This window comes from Oncorhynchus masou, chromosome 19, assembly GCF_036934945.1.
Source record: "Oncorhynchus masou masou isolate Uvic2021 chromosome 19, UVic_Omas_1.1, whole genome shotgun sequence".
Taxonomy (NCBI): Eukaryota; Metazoa; Chordata; class Actinopteri; order Salmoniformes; family Salmonidae; genus Oncorhynchus; species Oncorhynchus masou.
In genome coordinates, this window is record NC_088230.1 from 5,339,498 (window position 1) to 5,357,028 (window position 17,531).

At 44.2% G+C, this 17,531-nt stretch overlaps 1 protein-coding gene across 1 annotated transcript in view; it reads right to left on the bottom strand.

Moving 5' to 3' along the window:
• Nucleotides 1-2,168: 2,168 nt before the first annotated feature.
• The window catches only part of LOC135505738 (A-kinase anchor protein 12-like), a 66,331-nt gene continuing 50,968 nt past the window's right edge, over nucleotides 2,169-17,531 (bottom strand). The window contains exons 3-4 of the mRNA XM_064924826.1: nucleotides 8,931-13,514; nucleotides 2,169-3,122 (exon numbers count right to left, since the gene is read on the bottom strand). Coding sequence (XP_064780898.1) covers nucleotides 8,956-13,514 — 4,559 coding nt within the window. The 3' untranslated portion in view covers nucleotides 2,169-3,122; nucleotides 8,931-8,955. The remainder of the gene's footprint in view (nucleotides 3,123-8,930; nucleotides 13,515-17,531) is intronic.

The following is a 17,531-nucleotide window of genomic DNA, read 5'->3' on the forward strand; positions in this document are numbered from 1 at the left end:
TATGTCATTTTAGGTAGAAATTGAAAGGGTCCAATCCTTAATCAATGTCTTAATCAAAATTACGGGTTGCCTCTTAACATCCCCTTATGCCATAGTGTGTACATCTCAATTGTCAGTAGAAACCACATTTGTTTAAGCAAATCAGCCATTTCAACTATGTTTTTTTAATGGCAAAAAATGATGTTGAATTAACTGTTTCGCTGCCAGACAAGGCTCCGCTGATAGCCAGGTGTAGTGGTGGTAAGGAGTTGGGACTGCTGTTTGGACAGATTTATGTAGGCCCTAACAGTTTGTGGGGACCGTTTGTCTCAGTCATAGTTCAATGAATGTATTGTTTCGTATTGTGCTGTGTAGTGGCTTTGCTGGCATGCAGCTAAAACTTTTTGGGGGAGTTTGCCCCACCAAGATTGCTAAAATTGCCACGGCTACTTTACCCAGTTATATTCAAAGTTAGAACTACCTTTCTATGGGTTCTGATACTTCTAGACTTTATTTGCATTTTGATAACATATCTACAGTATTTCACTTTTTAATGAGTATAGTATTGCTTACTAGGTATTGTCCAATGAATTAGGTAACCTCTCCCCCTTCAAATCAGGGTTGATTGGAAAAAGCTGTTCCAAGAGGACATGGTTTTATCAGATCTTTGTACTCCCGGCCAAAGCCAAGCAGCCAAAACGCGTTGTCGTTTTTCACCTTTGTTTCCCTTGAACATGTCTTAGAAATGAATGCATTTTAATTAATTATATGAAGAGTGCCCTGGTCCTCCTTTATTTTAGATTACCAGTGTTCCCCTTCTACGAAAGTGTGCCTTCATGTCGACCAAACCCTACTATTTTGTACCTTAGCAGTGCTTCCTTTCTTCTGCAACATAGTACCATACTTGGCAACATTCTGAAGATGGAAAACATTGGTAATGCTTTTGGAATGACAGTAACAACCATAACAGTTTAACTGCTACATGCATACTTGGAAACAAAGGTCGCCACCTAACTATGCTATTTATTGACATTGCCATCAAACAAAGAAAATGTATGGTATATCACCATTCATTCTCAAACGTTATCCTACATGAACACATACTCCAAGACCCTTTGTCGATATTCGCTCTGGTAAAATGTGGCCTAATTTACTACATTGGTTACTTAAGGCCAAGAAAGCATTACTGGTGTGGCACCAGGAAAAAAACACATTGATTTATATTTTGCTTATGACAGAATTTCACACTACTTCGCCTCATATAAACATTCTTGAAATAGCAAAACATTTAGTTTAACATAACTTCAGATGCATTGCCTACTTTGCTCATTTATACGATCACCATTATCCTTTAACTAGGCAAGTCAGTTCAGAACTAATCTAATTTACAATGACGGCCTACACCGGCCAAACCTGGACGATGCTGGGCCAATTGTGCGCCGCCCTATGGGACTCACAATCACAGCCAGTTGTGATACAGCCTGGATTTGAACCAGGGGGTCTGTGGTGATGCCTCTTGCACTGAGATGCAGTGCCTTAGACCGCTACACCACTCGAGATAGTTTAGAAATGTTTGTGTCAGATGTAACCTGTTGAGAAATAACCTTTCCGATGGACTATATCAACGTTACACAGCGCATGCATTAGTACTTGTTCTTAACACATTATTGCAAAAACTATTGGCGTACTTGTACTGTATACTGTATCAAGCAAGTCTTAGGATGACATTTCAAAACCCTAGTTATTTAGATAGACAAATCAGTGGAAATGCAATCTTCATAACGAAAACATTAACTTACCTTCATAATAATATAGATACCCTTCATGGAAGAACTGTCAGCCTTTGTTTTTTCCTAAATTTGTTTGTAGATGCCATGTCCCAAGTTCTGTGGAGATCGGTCATTCAGTGGCAGAGGAGTATCGAGTGTTTTTCCACAAAATTAAAAATAGCGAATAATTCATCATGGAGGCCATTATGTGTTCTTGAGGCAAATTTGTTCCTTGTGAGGGGAGGGACCTATGTACTGAATTTCAGGACTTTAGGTCACATGGGGTGAGGGGCGTTTCCCTTTTCAATCGCTTTTTATAGCGCCACTATGTGGCCAATTGGCATTGCATGAGAGTACATAGCCTTTACCATTATGCAACTTTACATCCTCATAGGCCTTGTTATCTCAGCAAAATTTGCATTGCAGTGTATTAGTGTTTTATTGTATTTCTACACACCATATATTTCAGAAAGTAACAATACTTTTTTCACAGTCAGTCAGACAGTGAAGTATGTTTTATCTACAGTAGGAGCAGACAATATATTGTCAGGCTGAAGGTAAGTACAATGTCAAAGGTTAAAGTTTAAGATTGTTGCACTTCTATAGGCTTTCACCTCACGCCCTGTCTATTCACATTAAGTCATCCTTTGCAGTCAATGATACCGGACCATGCCATTGAAATCACATCTGTACCATTGTTAAGGTAGAATTTGTCTTACATATATATGAGAAAATAGGGCACATAATCTATACAATCAGAAATAGAAAAGATAAAGGATGGGGAGAATGAGAAAATACTCACGAAATATAAATACAATAAACAAGATAATAATCCTTCAACTCTAAGACCACACACACACACTTTCTCGAACTCACTTTACACACACACACACACACACACACACACACACACACACACACACACACACACACACACACACACACACACACACACACACACACAGACACACACCACACTCTCCATGGGACAGCATACTCCCGAGTTGCAGCAAGGGCGATGGAAGCTCATCAAGACAGGAAGCGTACATCACATTGATAATCAGCCAGGTGGGAAGCTTCAGATGTGTGGGACGAGGAAAGTGGCTTTGTGTGTGTTTAGGGGGATTGATGCTTCACCCCAGGGGTGGGGAGGGGTCACCTCTGTGTGAAGGGGCTGGTGCTGCAGGACAGGGGGTGAAGGGGGCAGGGGGGAAGGAGAGGGGTGAAGTTGTCGCTCAGTCACTCTGGGCAGGGTGGGTTGGAGCTGAGTCTCAGTGTGTTTCTCCATAGAGCATTCTCTCGCTCCCTTTTTCACTATCACTCCCTTCCTGGTCAGGACAGTCGGTCTTCCAGTCAACCATCTTGCATCTACAGCTGAGGTAGAGAGAAATACATGTTATTAGTAAATGGATACCATTATCCTTGGAAACACACGTTATAACTATAACTACTGTTCCCTGAAGGTGGGAAACAAGGTTCAACACAACTATGGGCAGTTGCACTCTAGCGACTTCGATTGAAGAACAAAAATCAGGCCAAAAATCATGGGTGATAAAAAAACACAGGTGATAAGCGTGATGCTCGGAATAATTCCTTCAATTCAGTACTGCACTTCACAGAGCCTAGGAACGGGCGGTGCGGGGCCAAACAGGTTTCCCAACTCATTTCGCTTCTTCAGGGAATAGTAGTTATATTCATAACATTACGTTCCCTTTCAGTCAGTACTCGTGGTACAACACAACCATGGGGAACTAGAATCCCGCCCCAAGCTGGACCCAACGGATACCAAATGAAATGGCCCATGGCAGACAACCCAGACCTCCACCCCTCAAGATGCAGTAGTTGGGTATTGTGGACATGGGACATGCTGCCTAATGACCCTCTCCTGTCCTAGCTGTATACATGCTGTGGGCTACGCTGGGAGCAGTGACATCCAAGCAATAAAACCTCACAAATGTGAGTGGTGATGCTCGCCTCAGCACAAATATGCCCTACAGTCAACCCTTTAAATAATGTCCAAGACGCTGCCAGACACCTGGTGGAGTGGGCGCGAAACACTGCTATGTAACCCTTGGCCCTTTCTGGTATTTGCCAAGGAGATAGCCTCCACAATACAGTGGGAGAGACGCTTAGAGAGTGCCCTGACGTGAGCTGGTAAAACAGAAAAAAAGCTGGTCACCTCACCGGAAATCCCAGGTCCGCACAATGTACGGTGCCTTGTGAAAGTATTCGCCCCCCTTGAACTTTGCGACCTTTTGCCACATTTCAGGCTTCAAACATAAAGATATAAAACTGTATTTTTTTGTGAAGAATCAACAACAAGTGGGACACAATCATGAAGTGGAACAACATTTATTGGATATTTCAAACTTTTTTAACAAATCAAAAACTGAAAAATTGGGCGTGCAAAATTATTCAGCCCCTTTACTTTCAGTGCAGCAAACTCTCTCCAGAAGTTCAGTGAGGATCTCTGAATGATCCAATGTTGACCTAAATGACTAATGATGATAAATACAATCCACCTGTGTGTAATCAAGTCTCCGTATAAATGCACCTGCACTGTGATAGTCTCAAGAGGTCCGTTAAAAGCGCAGAGAGCATCATGAAGGAACACACCAGGCAGGTCCGAAATACTGTTGTGAAGAAGTTTAAAGCCGGATTTGGATACAAAAAGATTTCCCAAGCTTTAAACATCCCAAGGAGCACTGTGCAAGCGATAATATTGAAATGGAAGGAGTATCAGACCACTGCAAATCTACCAAGACCTGGCCGTCCCTCTAAACTTTCAGCTCATACAAGGAGAAGACTGATCAGAGATGCAGCCAAGAGGCCCATGATCACTCTGGATGAACTGCAGAGATCTACAGCTGAGGTGGGAGACTCTGTCCATAGGACAACAATCAGTCGTATATTGCACAAATCTGGCCTTTATGGAAGAGTGGCAAGAAGAAAGCCATTTCTTAAAGATATCCATAAAAAGTGTCGTTTAAAGTTTGCCACAAGCCACCTGGGAGACACACCAAACATGTGGAAGAAGGTGCTCTGGTCAGATGAAACCAAAATTGAACTTTTTGGCAACAATGCAAAACGTTATGTTTGGTGTAAAAGCAACACAGCGCATCACCCTGAACACCCCATCCCCACTGTCAAACATGGTGGTGGCAGCATCATGGTTTGGGCCTGCTTTTCTTCAGCAGGGACAGGGAAGATGGTTAAAATGGATGGGAAGATGGATGGAGCCAAATACAGGACCATTCTGGAAGAAAACCTGATGGAGTCTGCAAAAGACCTGAAACTGGGACGGAGATTTGTCTTCCAACAAGACAATGATCCAAAACATAAAGCAAAATCTACAATGGAATGGTTCAAAAATAAACATATCCAGGTGTTAGAATGGCCAAGTCAAAGTCCAGACCTGAATCCAATCGAGAATCTGTGGAAAGAACTGAAAACTGCTGTTCACAAATGCTCTCCATCCAACCTCACTGAGCTCGAGCTGTTTTGCAAGGAGGAATGGGAAAAATTTTCAGTCTCTCGATGTGCAAAACTGATAGAGACATACCCCAAGCGACTTACAGCTGTAATCGCAGCAAAAGGTGGAGCTACAAAGTATTAACTTAAGGGGGCTGAATAATTTTGCACGCCCAATTTTTCAGTTTTTGATTTGTTAAAAAAGTTTGAAATATCCAATAAATGTCGTTCCACTTCATGATTGTGTCCCACTTGCTGTTGATTCTTCACAAAAAAGTACAGTTTGATATCTTTATGTTTGAAGCCTGAAATGTGGCAAAAGGTCGCAAAGTTCAAGGGGGCCGAATACTTTCGCAAGGCACTGTACGTGCGCAAAGCTCGTACTGGACACAGGGCATGTGACCTCTGTTGCTCTTCAGAAGCAAAGGGAAATTGCTCAATTTAACCTCTTGATACTACCCATCCCGGATCCGGGATCGTGAATACAGCCTCAGGCTCATTACCATAACGCAACGTTAACGATTTCTGAAAATCGCAAATGAAAATAATGCGCCTGCTCTCAAGCTTAGCCTTTTCTTAACAACACTGTCATCTCAGATTTTCAAAATATGCTTTTGAACCATAGCAAATCAAGCATTTGTGTAAGAGTATTGATAGCTAGTTTAGCATTTAGCGTATCATTTAGCACGCAACATTTTCACAAAAACCAGAAAACCAAATAAATAAAATCATTTACCTTTGAAGAACTTAGGATGTTTTCAATGAGGAGACTCTCAGTTACATAGCAAATGTTCAGTTTTTCCCTGAAAGAATCTTTGTGTAGGAGAAATCGCTTCGTTTTGTACATCACATTTGGCTAACGAAACGAACCGAAAATTCAGTCACCAAAACGTCAAACTTTTTCCAAATTAACTCCATAATATCGACCGAAACATGGCAAACGTTGTTTAGAATCAATCCTCAAGGTTTTTTTTCACATATCTCTTCATTGATATGCCGTTCGTGGAAGCCTACTTTCGTCTCAGAATCCCATGGAAAAATACCAGCAGCTGAAAATGACGCACCAATTTCGACGGAGGACACCGGGCGGACACCTGGCAAATGTAGTCTCTTATGATCAATCTTCCAATGATATGCCTACAAATACGTCACAATGCTGCAGACACCTTGGGGAAACGATAGATAGGGCAGGCTCATTCCTGTCGCATTCACAGCCATATAAGGAGACTATGAAAAACAGAGCCTCAAAAATCCTGCTCATTTCCTGGTTGCAGTTTCATCTTGGTTTTGCCTTTAGCTCCTGTTCTAGGGCACTCACAGACAATATCTTTGCAGTTCTGGAAACTTCAGAGTGTTTTCTTTCCAAAGCTATCAATTATATGCATAGTCGAGCATCTTTTTGTGACAAAATATTGCGCTTAAAACGGGCACGTCTATTTATCCAAAAATGAAATACTGCCCCTAGAGTTCCAAGAGGTTAAGACCTGTGGGACATAACCATGACTTTCAGGAAGAAGGCAGCATTCGGATGCAACGTCCCCTTACCGTTGCCAGGGGCGAACTGAGTACAGGAAGGGTATATGGGTGACGTGTGCAGGTCCCGAACACGTTTAGCTGAGGCCAAAGCCATGAGCTGAAAGGTCATGTAGGAGAGAATCTTAAGATCCACCAACTCCAGAGTCTCAAAAGGCGCCTCCAAAACCATAGCCAAATCCCATGTTGGCGCAATTGGTTTAGAGACCGTTCTGAGACAGCACACACCTTTAAGGAACCTAACAACCAGGGGTTGGGCCCCCAGTGTGGAGAATGCCCGACCCTGCTCGAAAAGCTCCTGTAGGAACGCCAGGATGTCTCTCACAAAGAACTGAAAATGAACAAGTCCTTTATCTTGGCACCAGAGCTCAAATGCCTGTCACTTATACACATACAGCCCTCTCATGGAGGGTGCCCTTGCAGACTGAATAGTCTGGGCGCGGCCCTCTCAACTAAATTATGTTGATTTGCTGATGCTCCAGTGTGTTCCGAAAGTAATCACACCCCTTAGAAAAATTGTAACATTTGTAGAAGATTAAATAAGCACACAAAAAACAAGTCTTGATTAGATAAGTATTCAACCCCCTAAGTCATTACATGTTAGAATCCCCTTTGGCAGAGATTACAGCTGTGAGTCTTTCTGGGTAAATCTCTAAGAGCCAGGTGAGGAAGGCCTCTGCATGGATATAAAAATTGTGATTCACGTGCAAGTCTAACTCAAGACCCAGGAACAGAATGCACTGCAATGGGGTCCGACAGCTCTTTTTCTGGTTTACAATAAAACCTAGAGACTGAATATGGAACACTAGCCTGGATGTGTGCAACATCGCTTGTTCCCTTGTCTCTGCTGCTATCAGCCAATCGTCCAGATAGGCCAACACACTCAGCCCCTGGCCCCTCATGGGTGCCAGAGCTGCCTCCGCTACCTTTAAAAAGGCACAAAGCGAGAGGGACAGACCGCACAACAGGACCAAAAACCCGTAGGCTATTGCCTCATAATGGAACCTCCAAAATTTCCTGTGACCTGGGAACATGGGCATATTAAAATATGCCTCCTTCAGGTTGATTGTGGTGATCCAATCGCCGGGAAGCATGGACCATAACAGCCTCTGGTTTGTGAGCATCCTTAATGTGCAAACCCTGAGTTGCTTGTTAAGGGTACGAAGGTCTAGAATGGAACGTAGACCCTTCCCTTTTCAGAATATTGACTGTACCAGTCGTTCTAGGCCTTCGACAGAAGAACCATCCTAGAAGGATGCACTATGCAGAAATCGCTCCGCCATTTCCTGGTTGCAAAAATTTGAATAGTTCACCTAATTTCAGTTTATGCGACAAGACACGGAAGACAACTGTCTGAATGTGGAGGAGGGACATGAATGATTGAAATCACATGTTGGATACACAATACTTTTTGGATGGCTAGTTTGGATCGGCGCAAAGTTAGATCGTCTTGTGTTCCCCAAAAATGTAGTTTTTAGTAGAGTGAACCGTTATTGCTCACATCGAGGTGAAGAGTGGGAAAATTCTACTAATGAATCTGAGCAAAACGCTTACACTTGTCAAAGTCGCGTTGTACCGAGAGTGCTGACTGAAAGGGAACTGGTCTCCATCTCCCATCCTGTGGATAGCAATTAGGCAATTGAGTTATCTGGAAAAGTCCATTCAGTGATTGAATTTTCTTCTAATAGATCTTTCTAAGATGTTATACTTTGAGCACTCAGAGTAGTTCAAAACAGAATAACTTTATGACTCATGTGTCTGAGTGGAGAATGTTTTTTTGGGATATATTGTAGATTACATCTCTCGCTCTCTCTCTCACTCTCCCTTCCCTCTAATAAAAATAGGGCCCAATGTTATTTTTAAAAAGCCACCATGAAAATATTGTGCGATACCCGACAAAGGAATTCTGGAAACAACAAAATAACTCTTTTCTATCACTCTTTCTTTGCTAGTGGAATAAAATAACCATAATAACATATCTAGAATTGATACCTTGGTAAAACACAAGAAAACGCTTTATTTCACTTTCTTGTGGTAGAAGACAAGGCAGAGGGTATGATCAGATGACTAACATTAACTAAATGCATTTAAAGTAATTATGGGGAAATATTTTTGGAACTCTTTGACAACATCCATTCATTGCTTAAAACAGGTAATTGTATAATATAGACTGCTCACCTGCTCACGATGCTGCTGTAAGCTCTTAGGAGACAGGTTTGATCTCCTTCACCACCTCCTCAATCACCTGCACCATCACCTCCGCACACTTCACCGATGTCGCCTTCTCTGCCGCTGCCTTCGCTGGGCTGGCAACTGTCACAGCCATGGCAACAGCAACCTCCTCTTCCATGCTGTTAACGGGGGCATCTTGGATGGCAGCCACAGCCTCTATTGAAACATACATTTGATGCTCTTCAAGTGCTGTCTGGGGGTCATCCGATACCTGTCCCTGAACTGCGGCACTGTCGTATTTCATGTTTGTTTCGACAACATCGGGAGCAGGGGCGGGGGTATCTGGTGTAGGTTCAGGAGTGGGGGTGTCTGGCGTTTGTTCAGGGTCTGTTGTATCTTCTTTGGCCGGAGCTTCCTTTGTCTCTGGTGAGCTTACAATGGCATCTTTTTCTACCACCTCCACCATGATTTCCTCCTCTGCCTCTTCAATGATCTCTGTTGCCTGTATGACCACCTGTGTGGTCTGCAGGACTACGACCTCTGCAGTTGTCCCCTCTGGCTGGGCTGGGGCTTCAGCAGTCTCTGTGGGGGCATCTGGGACTGGGGTCTCTTCTGTCACAATCGTTGCTTCTGACTTCTCTTCAGCTGTCTCTGGAGTGGGAACCTCTGCTATCACTTCCTGAACCTCAAGTTGGAATTCCTTAACTACTTCCTCTACCTCAGATTGTGGAACTTCCTGAACCTCTAATGCCTCAATGTTGCCATCTACCTCTTTGATCTCCTCCTCTGCCATTCCATCTGTCTCACTCTCTGTCTGTTCCACCTCTGTTACAACTTCAACCTCTACAACTTTCTCCACACTTACATTGACCTCCATTGCTTGCTTTAATTCGACTTCATGTTTAATTTCCTCTACTTCCTCTTTGAGAACATACTCCACCCCCTTGGTAACCTCTTCCATGATACTCTTTGTGATTTCAATTGTGACTGGAATGGTCTCAATGACCTGGACAGCCTCGTGGACTTCCTTTGGTGGTTTTTCAGCCTCGGCTGGTGCCTCTGGAGTAGTAGACACCTCTCCTGGGGTTTCTGGTGCTGGTTCCTCAACTTGGACTACAGGTGTTTCAGCAATGAAATGTTTCTCCTCTGCTACTAGTTCAATCTCTTTCTCTATCGTTGCTACCGCCTGGACTGGTAGTGCATCTTCAGTTGTGATGGTAGCAGTGGCAGAGGCCGGCGCTTTGGGTTCAAACTCTGCTTCAGACACTTTCTTCACAGCAATCTGGATAACCACCTGAGGGATGACCAAGCCCGTCTCCTCCATGGCCTCTGACTCCTTTGTCTCTTCAGCCTCTGTAATGCCAACCTCAGTCACCTGCACTTGAATTTGGTCATCGCCAGCGGGCTCTGCAACTGCCACTGAGAGCTTTTCCACTGCCACAGCCTCTGTGACCTCCACTTGCTGGGTTTCCAAGGACTCGGACAGTGGGCAGACGAGGTACGTGGTCTTCTTTACAATGGCAAACTCGAAAGCAGGAGCAACAATGGCTGCCTCGCACACTTCAGTTACTGTGGGCTGGTTGGCATCAGTTAGTGAAGTGACCATTTCTTGGGCAGCAAGCTCATTCACCTCCTCTACAGCAGCAATCTCTTCGACAGCGGCCATCTCTTCTTTACTTTTGACCTCAATGACAGGTGCCTCAGAACCATCCACAATGTTAGCGGCAATGGAGTCTTCAACAGTTGGTACAATGGGGTCCACGATATTCTCATTAACCGCAGGGGCCTCAACAATTTCAACCTCCATCTTGATATTATTGATCGTGGTGACCTTTTCATCTTCATGCTCTTTACCCTCAGTGGCTATATCAGGATCAGCCTTATCTTCTACCGGCATCTCAGCGGACAGACCATTGCTGATCTCAGGTAGACATTCCATGGTGGGAATTACAAGCTTCTCCACTGCCACCTTGGTGATCTCCTTGGTGCCCAGGTCAGTGCAGATGGCAGAACCCTCGATTTCTTCATGCACCATCAAGACAACCTTTGATTTGGTTTCGGTGAACTTGATCCGCGGTGTGGGTTCTGGGAGGGAAGCAGCCTCCTCCAGTTGGATCTCTATGATTTCCATAGAAGTCAGGCTTGGAAGATCACTGAGCAGCTCCACAGCCTCCTGCGGGACCTCCAAAGACTCTGTCTCAGGCTCATTGTGCAGAGGGGTGGTTTCGCCATACGTGGCCGGGATCATCTCTTCAGTTACCTCAAAAACAGACAGCTCAGGCTCCTGGCAAGTTACTGTTTCTGGGATCTGCTCTAAAATGTTCTTGGCATCAGAATTTGCAGTCACCTCGGCAACAGACAACTCAGGTTCCTGCTCTTGGCATGGGACTGCCTCTAAGGTCTGTTCTGCAATGTCCTCTGCGATGGTGGTGTCAGCAGATTTGGGGGTGGCGGCACCCTCTTCTGGGATGTCACTCAGCTGATCATGTGGGATCTCCTGGAGGTTTTCCAAAACAGCCGTGGCTGTGATCCAAGAGGGGGATCTCTCTTTAATGGACAATTGGACCTGAGTGATTGGTGCTGCTTCCTCAGAGTCCTTTGTCTCTACTGTCATTTCGGCTTCAGCCTCTTCTTTACTCTCGGCGTGCTCATTGTCGTACTCTGAGAGAGGGACCACGGCTGGTGTGTCGGAATCTTCCTCACCAGACCCCAGATTGGAGGAAAGCAGCTTCTTCTTTCTGCGTCCAGGAATGAGTTTCCTCAGAGAGAAGGAGGAATCTTCTTTGGGAATTTCACTGTCTGAGATTACCTGTTCGCCACCAGATTCATCTGTCCTCTCCTTGTTTTTGGGCTTCTTTCTATGGGTGACAAGACGCTTGAGAGTATCCCATGTGGAGTCTCCTGCGGCGGGACTAGTGGATGGTTCGGGGGATGACACTGTGTTTTCCTGATCTGCCTCTCCAGAGCTGCCAAAAGGAGAGACTGCTGTCTTAACCTGCTCTTCCCCAGTTGGTGGTGCCTCCTCTTCGATTTTGGTCTCATCTTCAGAGTCAGAGGTCTTCCTGGTCCTCTTCTTGTTTCCGCCCATACACATCAGGGCCTCCCAGGAGAGTGAGGTGTCCATCTTCATCTTTTTGGGGTCCTCTGTGGTGCCCTCCAGGTCCTCTGTGGTTTCGGCTTTTGGCTCCTCTTCAGGGAGTCCCAGCGCCTCTTTCTTTTTCTCCACAAACACGGCACTGTCAGTGGAGAACAGGGTGGCTGACATGGCCTTCTCAACAGTTGCCTCGTCCTCGCTCTCAGAGGGCCTCTTGACTCGTTTCTTGGGTGTCACCAGCTTCTTGAAGGAGGACCAGGGTATTATACCTTCTTTCTTCTTCCCTTCGTCTGAGCTTGTTACCTCCTCATCAGCCTCTTGGCTGGCCTCAGCTTGGATGGCTTCCACCCCGATGGCATGTTCACAAGACTCCTCTGGAGATGATGCCCCACTGTCAGGTTTCTGGATGTCTGCCGACTCTGTAGAGGACTGGAGCTGTTCAGCCGCCTGTTCCCCAGACTTGGTCAGCTTGGTCTCCGTATCTTTCTTGTCTTTCTTCTGTTTCTTGGTAGAGAGCTTCTTCAGGCCAGCCCCAGTAAACAGCTTTTTAAGTGGGCTACCCTGGGCTTTGACTTTCTTCTGAGATGAGAAAAGCTCAGCCTCGGTGGTGACCTCAACTGGGGCCTTGTCTGATTCCACAGCTTCATCAACATTCTCCTCCGCTTGTTTGGCGTCATCAGTAACAGCAGCTTCTAAGGTTTCCATGGCAAATTCGGCTTGGATCTCCTCTTTGATCTCTTCCTCAGATACTTCAGGTGTTTCAGTTTCTGGTGTTGTCACTGGCTCCACCTCCTTCACCCCTTCCTTTGCTTTCTCTCCCTCCTCCTCCACCCCAGCCTCTGCTTTCTCCTCTCCCTCCTTTATCATCTCCTCAGCAGCTTTCTCTTTTGGTTCCTTCTCTTTGGCACTTTTGATACTTGCCTTCTTATGCTGATTGGAGAAGATTCCCTGTGTAAAGAACCTTCTGAAGGGGGACAGGGGGGCCTCCTGGCCATGTGGGGTAGTTGCAGCTGCAGCTGGGTCCGAGGGCTCTTTTTCTGCAGCCTCTCCATCCACAGTCTGAGATGGGGAATCCACTGGAGTTGCAGCCTCAGTTGTGGTTTCAGAGAAGTCAGCCTCAACAGTGGCGGTATCTGGCTCCGCTGCCTTCCCCTCCTCTGCAGTGGCGGCTTCGTCCTTAGTTTCCTCAGACCCCTTAGTCCCTCCTTCCACTTCCTTGTCCATCAACTTCAGCATCTGCACCGTGTCAGTCTTCTCATTCTTGTCCTTCTTCAGAGTGAACTTGAAGCCGATGAAATTGAAGATCTTCTTGAAGCCCACCTCATTGGCCTCGCCCGGTTTCTCCTCAACAACCTTCTCTTCAGGCCTGGTGATGTTGTTGGCATCAGAAGACTCATTCTCCTCCTCCTCTCTGTTAACCTGAGAGGCCACCACAGCCTGGAGGGAGTCCATCGTCTCAAGAACCTCCTCCTTCCGAGACACGGACACGCCATCAACTGAAATGACAGAGATAAGTATTCATCTTTAGGTTGAGGTAATACACATTCCCACAAACAAAAACCGGCAGGCACTCTTTCTCTCACACGGGCACATAGGGTGGAACCAGACTAGAAACAAGACTGTCAGGGCAGAAGGAAAATGGGTAGAAAACAATAAAAAATATAAAACTGATATAATGTACAGTTGAAGTCGGAATTACATACACCTTAGCCAAAAACATTTCAACTCAGTTTTTCACAATTCCTGAAATTTAATCCTAGTAAAAATTCCCTGTTTTAGGTCAGTTAGGATCGCCACTTTATTTTAAGAATGTGAAATGTCAGAATAATAGTAGAGAATTATTTATTTCAACATTCCCAGTGGGTCAGAAGTTTACATACACTCAATTAGTATTTGGTAGCATTGCCTTTAAATTGTATAACTTGGGTCAAACATTTCAGGTAGCCTTGCACAAGCTTCCCACAATATGTTGGGTGAATTTTGGCCCATTTCTCCTGACAGAGCTGGTGTAACTGCGTTAGGTTTGTAGGCCTCAATGCTCACACACACACTTTCAGTTCTGCCCACACATTTTCTATAGGGTTGAGGTCAGGGCCTTGTGATGACCTCTCCAATACCTTGACTTTGTTGTCCTTAAACCATTTTGCCACAATTTTGGAAGCATGCTTGGGGCCATTGTCCATTTGGAAGACGCATTTGCGACCAAGCTTTAATTTCCTGACTGATGTCTTGAGATGTTGCGTCAATATATCCACGTAATTTTCCTGCCTCGTGATGCCATCTATTTTGTGAAGTACACCAGTCCCTCCTGCAGCAAAGCACCCCCACAACATGATGCTGCTACACCTGTTCTTCACGGTTGGGATGGTGTTCTTCGGCTTGCAAGCATCCCCCTTTTTCCTCCAAACATAATGATGGTCATTATGGCCAAACAGTTCTATTTTTGTTTCATCAGACCAGAGGACATTTCTCACAAAAATATGATCTTTGTCCCCTTGTGCAGTTGCAAACAGTAGTCTGGCTATTTTTGGTGGTTTTGGAGCAGTGGCTTCTTCCTTGCTGCGCAGCCTTTTAGGTTATGTCGATATAGGACTCGTTTTACTGTGGATATTGATTATTTTGTACCTAATTCATCCAGCATCTTCACAAGGTCCTTTGCTGTTGTTCTGGGATTGATTTGCACTTTTCGCAACAAAGTACGTTCATCTCTAGGAGACAGAACGTGTCTCCTTCCTGAGTGGTATGGCGGCTGCGTGGTCCCATGGTGTTTATACTTTCGTACTATTGTTTGTACAGATGAATGAGGTACCTTCAGGCATTTGGAAATTTCTCCCAAGGATGAACCAGACTTGTGGAGGTTTACAATTTTTTCTGAGATCTTGGCTGATTTCTTTTTATTTTCAAGCAAAGAGGCACAATGACTCCAACCTAAGTGTATGTAAACTTCCAACTTCAACTGTATCTAAAGATTCCATCTTCAACATTTGAAGATCACTACATTACAAAAACAATAGCTGAGTGATTTTGACCCCCTGAGTGGATTCAATCATTTGATAGATTAATTGCAGTCAGATTAAGTAAAAAAAATAATGGTTTGATCATTGACACCAGCCAACAACAAGCCCTGGAGGAGACTGCAGCATGTTTCACAATGAAAACAATTCCATTGCCATCGCTTGAACAAATATTTAGTCTCAAAACAAAGAACGCTTACAGACAAGGGTATACTGTAAACCTCTCGGCTGTGTTGCTTTTTCCAAAATTATAGCTGACTTCATCCTTTCATGCATCTACTGTAAGACATATTCTCTCTATTGTTTAGGTTATAAAATGGCGCCAAAAGAAAAGGCAGCAGTTTTACGGGCGCCTCACCAATGTGTTTTTTTTTGCGTTATTTGTAACTTATTTTGTACAACATGTTTCTGCAACTGTATCTTACAGCAAAAAATTGGTCTGTGTATATTTGTAAACAACAGCTGGTGCACAAAATCTAAGGAAGTCTCTGGATTTTGCTCGCCTGAAGTAGAGTATATTGTGATACATTGCAGGCCGTACTACTTGCCGAGAGCTATACTTTTCGCGGCTGTTTATTTACCACCACAGACAGATGCTGGCACTAAGACTGCACTTAGTCAGCTGTATAAGGAAACAAGCAAACAGGAAACCACTCACCCAGAGGCGGCGCTCCTAGTGGCCGGAGACTTTAATGCAGGGAAACTTAAATCAGTTCTACCTAATTTCTATCAACATGCTGTTGTTTTTATATCTTTACTTAACTATTGTTCACCTAATACATTTTTTGCACTATTGGTTAGAGCCTGTAACTTGTATCACCTTACCTAGATACACACCCAGACTGGGAGACACACACAGTCTCTTAATCAGACAAACATGCTCATATCCTCATAGTGACCATGCCACTCTCTCTTCTGACTGTCTATCTGCCAGATCAACACTCACACACACACAAGCCCCTAATCCCCCGCCACACACACACACACACGCAATTTACCCATAAAACAACAGTATTAGAATACAGTTCAATATGAATAATTTTCCCTCTGACAACCTTGCTAATGTTAGGATTATCTTCAGACATGTATTAGATCTTTTTAGAGCCAACTAATGAAAAATCTCTCATCAATTTCTCTAAGGGATGAAAGAATGTGAAATACACAAGGTAATATATCAAAAGAAACGTTAAACTAAGATATAAGACATTGGAGCATGAAGTTTCAATTTACATTAAACAGTATATACCGTGCATTCAGAAAGTATTCAGACCCCTTGACTTTTTCCACATTGTGTTATGTTATAGCCTTATTCTAAAATTAATCAAATATTTTTCTCAATCTCTACACAATACCCCATCATGACAAAGAAAAAACAGATTTATAAATGTTTTGCAAATGTATAAATAAATAAGTATTCACACTCTTTACTCAGTACATCCTCGAGTGTTCTTGGGTATGATGCTACAAGATTGGCACACATGTATTTGGAGAGTTTCTCCCATTCTTCTCTGCAGATCCTCTCAAGCTCTGTCTGGTTGGATGGGGAGTGTTGCTGCACAGCTATTTTCAGGTCTCTCCAGAGATGTTCGATCGGGTTCAAGTCCAGAATCTGGCTGGACCACTCAAGGACATTCAGAGACTTATCCTGAAGCTACTCCTTCGTTGTCTTGGCTGTGTGCTTACGGTCATTGTCCAGTTGGAAGGTGAACCTTCACTCCAGTCTGAGGTCCTGAGCGCTCTGGAGCAGGTTTTCATCAAGTACCTCATTTCATCTTTCCCTCCTCCCAGTCCCTGCCGCTGAAAAACATCCATACAGCATGATGCAGCTACCACCATGCTTCACCGTAGGGATGGTGCTTGGTTTCCTTCAGATTTGACGCTTGGCATTCAAGTCAAAGAGTTTAATCTTCGTTTCATCAGATCAGAGAATCTCTTTTCTCATGGTCAGAGTCCTTTAGGTGCCTTTTGTCAAATTCTAAGTGGTGTGTCATGTGCCTTTTACTGAGTAGTGGCTTCCGTCTGGCCACTTTACCATAAAGGCCTGATTGGTGGATTGCTGCAGATTGGTGGAGTGCTCCCATCTCCACAGATGAACTTTGGAGCTCTGTCAGTGACCATCAGGTTCTTGGTCACCTCCATGACAAAGGCCCTTTTCCTCGATTGCTATGTTTGGCCAGGCGGCCAGCGCTTGGTGTTTCCAATCTTTTTCTATTTAAGAATGATGGAGGCCACTGTGTTCTTGGGGACCTTCAATGCTGCAGACATATTTTTGGAACCCTTCCCCAGATCTGAACTCTACGTTCAACTCCTTCAACCTCATGTAAATAAGGTATTTGTTTTTTATTAGTAATACATTTTCAAAAAATCCAAAAAACCTGTTAATCCATTTTAGAATATTAATAACAAAATATGGAAAAGGGGAAGAGATCTGAATACTTTCAGAATGCACCGTATATCCCTAAAAACATTTATATTTTAAGAGAGATATGTGAGGCTAGG